This window comes from Dreissena polymorpha, chromosome 2, assembly GCF_020536995.1.
Source record: "Dreissena polymorpha isolate Duluth1 chromosome 2, UMN_Dpol_1.0, whole genome shotgun sequence".
NCBI classification, from domain to species: Eukaryota; Metazoa; Mollusca; class Bivalvia; order Myida; family Dreissenidae; genus Dreissena; species Dreissena polymorpha.
The window spans coordinates 26,171,013-26,173,556 of record NC_068356.1 but is presented as its reverse complement, the minus strand read 5'-3'; the positions used below and the strand labels follow the sequence as shown (position 1 = coordinate 26,173,556).

At 35.5% G+C, this 2,544-nt stretch overlaps 1 protein-coding gene across 1 annotated transcript; it reads right to left on the bottom strand.

Moving 5' to 3' along the window:
- Window positions 1-632: 632 nt before the first annotated feature.
- On the bottom strand, window positions 633-1,601 carry LOC127869610 (uncharacterized). Its single transcript, XM_052412266.1, has one exon. It carries the CDS (start codon window positions 1,599-1,601, stop codon window positions 633-635), a length of 969 nt encoding a protein of 322 aa, XP_052268226.1.
- Window positions 1,602-2,544: the final 943 nt, after the last annotated feature.

The following is a 2,544-nucleotide window of genomic DNA, read 5'->3' as shown; positions in this document are numbered from 1 at the left end:
AGAGTCCATTTCTAAACACAGAGTCTACGTTGTGCGTTATGTTTGTATAATAATATAATTACAATATATTAAGTGTGTAAACCAGATATGTCGACCACGAATATTTTTTATTTGACTATATACGGCATTACCGCGTATGAAGTAACGTTATTTTGCCATAATGTGTATTGTTAGAATAAACGTTAGGCTGCATATACAATATAATATCAATCTACATAGAAGGGCGCTAAATGTTATAACAGTTTTCTTATATTTTTATGAAAAAGAAATTAAACTTTATTATATTTATTGAAGAATCACTAAGAATATGTATGTAACGTATAGTCTAACAAGTACATATTTTTATTTGATATAGTATATATAAGATGTATCATTTTCATATGTTTTCTTTCTCGCTATTGTAAGACTATTTCTTCTCAACCGCTTTATAGTTTACACCATTAATATGGTTGAATGATTAGATGTTTGAATATATTATGAAATATTAGAAACTGAGAAGATGATGTAGAAATTAAGCGTTTTATGCAATATTCCTTTACATATTTTAGTCAATAAATTCCATAACTCGGAGCAATATTTGCTCACTCGAATATTTTGACTATATCACATAGTCTTCATCAGCGATTTGCTAATCAGTTGAACGAGTCACGAGACGTAGGATGGCCACGTGACCCGAGGAGAGAATTGTACACAGGCGGAAGTTCCAGCCCCCCATCCCGGTTTAGCGACGGTCTTCGTTGCTTAATGTGTATTGCCCCGTTGACCCGACGTTTGATATGCGAGTCCTCGGAATCTAGTATTTTGGTGTTGTTTCGATCAATCTTGTTTCCTGTGTGGGAGCAATGTTCATGTATGGCCGAGTTAGACCTGGCTACATGTTCTTTCAGTCTTATGACCAATGATCTTCCTGTTTCACCTATATAATCGTTTTTGCATTGTTCACACTTTTTGTAATAAACCACCCCACACTTTTTCAATTTGTCTGTTTTATCTTTAACATGAGTAAATTGTTGTCTGATTGAGTTATATGGCCGATGGTACATGCTGATTCCATATTTCTTGAATGTTCTGTGCAGAGCTTCTGATGTGCCCCGGATGTATGGCATACCATCATTGATCTTTTGGTTTTTATTGGAGGATTTATCAGATGGTGTTTTGTCTTTCTTCTTTGGGATCGTAAACATCCACTCTGGATAGCCGTTGGCCCTAATTGCAGTGTTGCAGTGTTCAATTTCTAGTTTGTTGTCGTGTTTCTCACTTGCTATTTCTCTTCTCGGTGGAATAATGTCCTGACTACCGTGATCTAAGTGGTGGTTGGAATTGAAGTTCAGGTACTGGTCGGTGTGTGTTGGTTTTCGGTAAACAGTAACCTTGGTGGAACCATCGTCGTTCACGTGAACACAAGTGTCCAAAAAGGGTATCTTACCATCGTCCTCCTGTTCCGACGTAAACTTAATGTGTTCATCTATGGAGTTCAAGTGTGAGGAGAACGACTCAATATCATACTCATGAAGTTTGGTCATCGTGTCATCCACGTACCTGAACCATATGGATGGTGGATTCTTGGCGGTATATAAGGCCTCCTTCTCAAAGTGCTCCATATATAAATTTGCAATGATAGGCGAGACTTGAGAACCAATGGCTGCACCCTGTTTCTGTTGAAAGAACTTACCCTTATAAATAAAATATGTGCTGTTCAAACAAAGTTCTAGAAGTTCACAAACTGAGTCTACACTTAATTCAGTCCTGCTTGATAGTGTATTGTCCTTTTCTAACCTGTCTTTTAATCACTTGAAATTTCGGCAATTGCCATAAGGAACACTGATTTTTAATTTGTTAAGTTTATTTTACGGAATATTGCACGCAGTGTTCGTTGATTTTGAGTAGTACTGTTACTTTAACGTTTGCCGTGTGTCTGTAATCGTGTATCGATTATTATAAACAAGAGAACACATAAAAAGTATCTTTGTTTAAACACATGCATTTTTTCTGATCATTACATACAGCTTATTTCCAACAAATATGACTGATGGTTCCATTGTTTGTTTTTGTTGCACTCCATGTAATTAACCATGCTTTTATGCGTCTTTAATATTATGTTTAACTACGTACGCGTTTGTGTGACACCATTGTTAAAGATCCTTTAAGTATACACAATTAAACAGAAATACGTAATATCGATATATTTATCGTATGCGCCACATACTGTGTAGAAGACCCTTTATGTAAGATAATGTAAATTGCTGAATGCATGCGTCTAAAAGAGCGAGAATCGCAAGAAGAAATAACAGTTTATGACTGACAGGATGACGATCAATTGAATTGTTACATCATTGATATCTCAACGGAAAATGAAAAAAAGAAGGCACAGTAGCAGAATACTGTGTTAACGCTTTACAAATATCTAAACCTTGTTAGAGATAGTAGGTTTTGAAAGTATATGCGAAAACATGTTATCGTATTATGAACATTCTCATGAATTCTTAAACATATATTTATGGTCATGTAACGCTGTATCCTTAGAACACAGTTCTTAGCTATGTG

Coding starts and splice junctions, on each gene's coding strand:
- LOC127869610 (XM_052412266.1), bottom strand. CDS start 1,601: ATGGAGCACTTTGAGAAGGAGGCCTTATATACCGCCAAGAATCCACCA.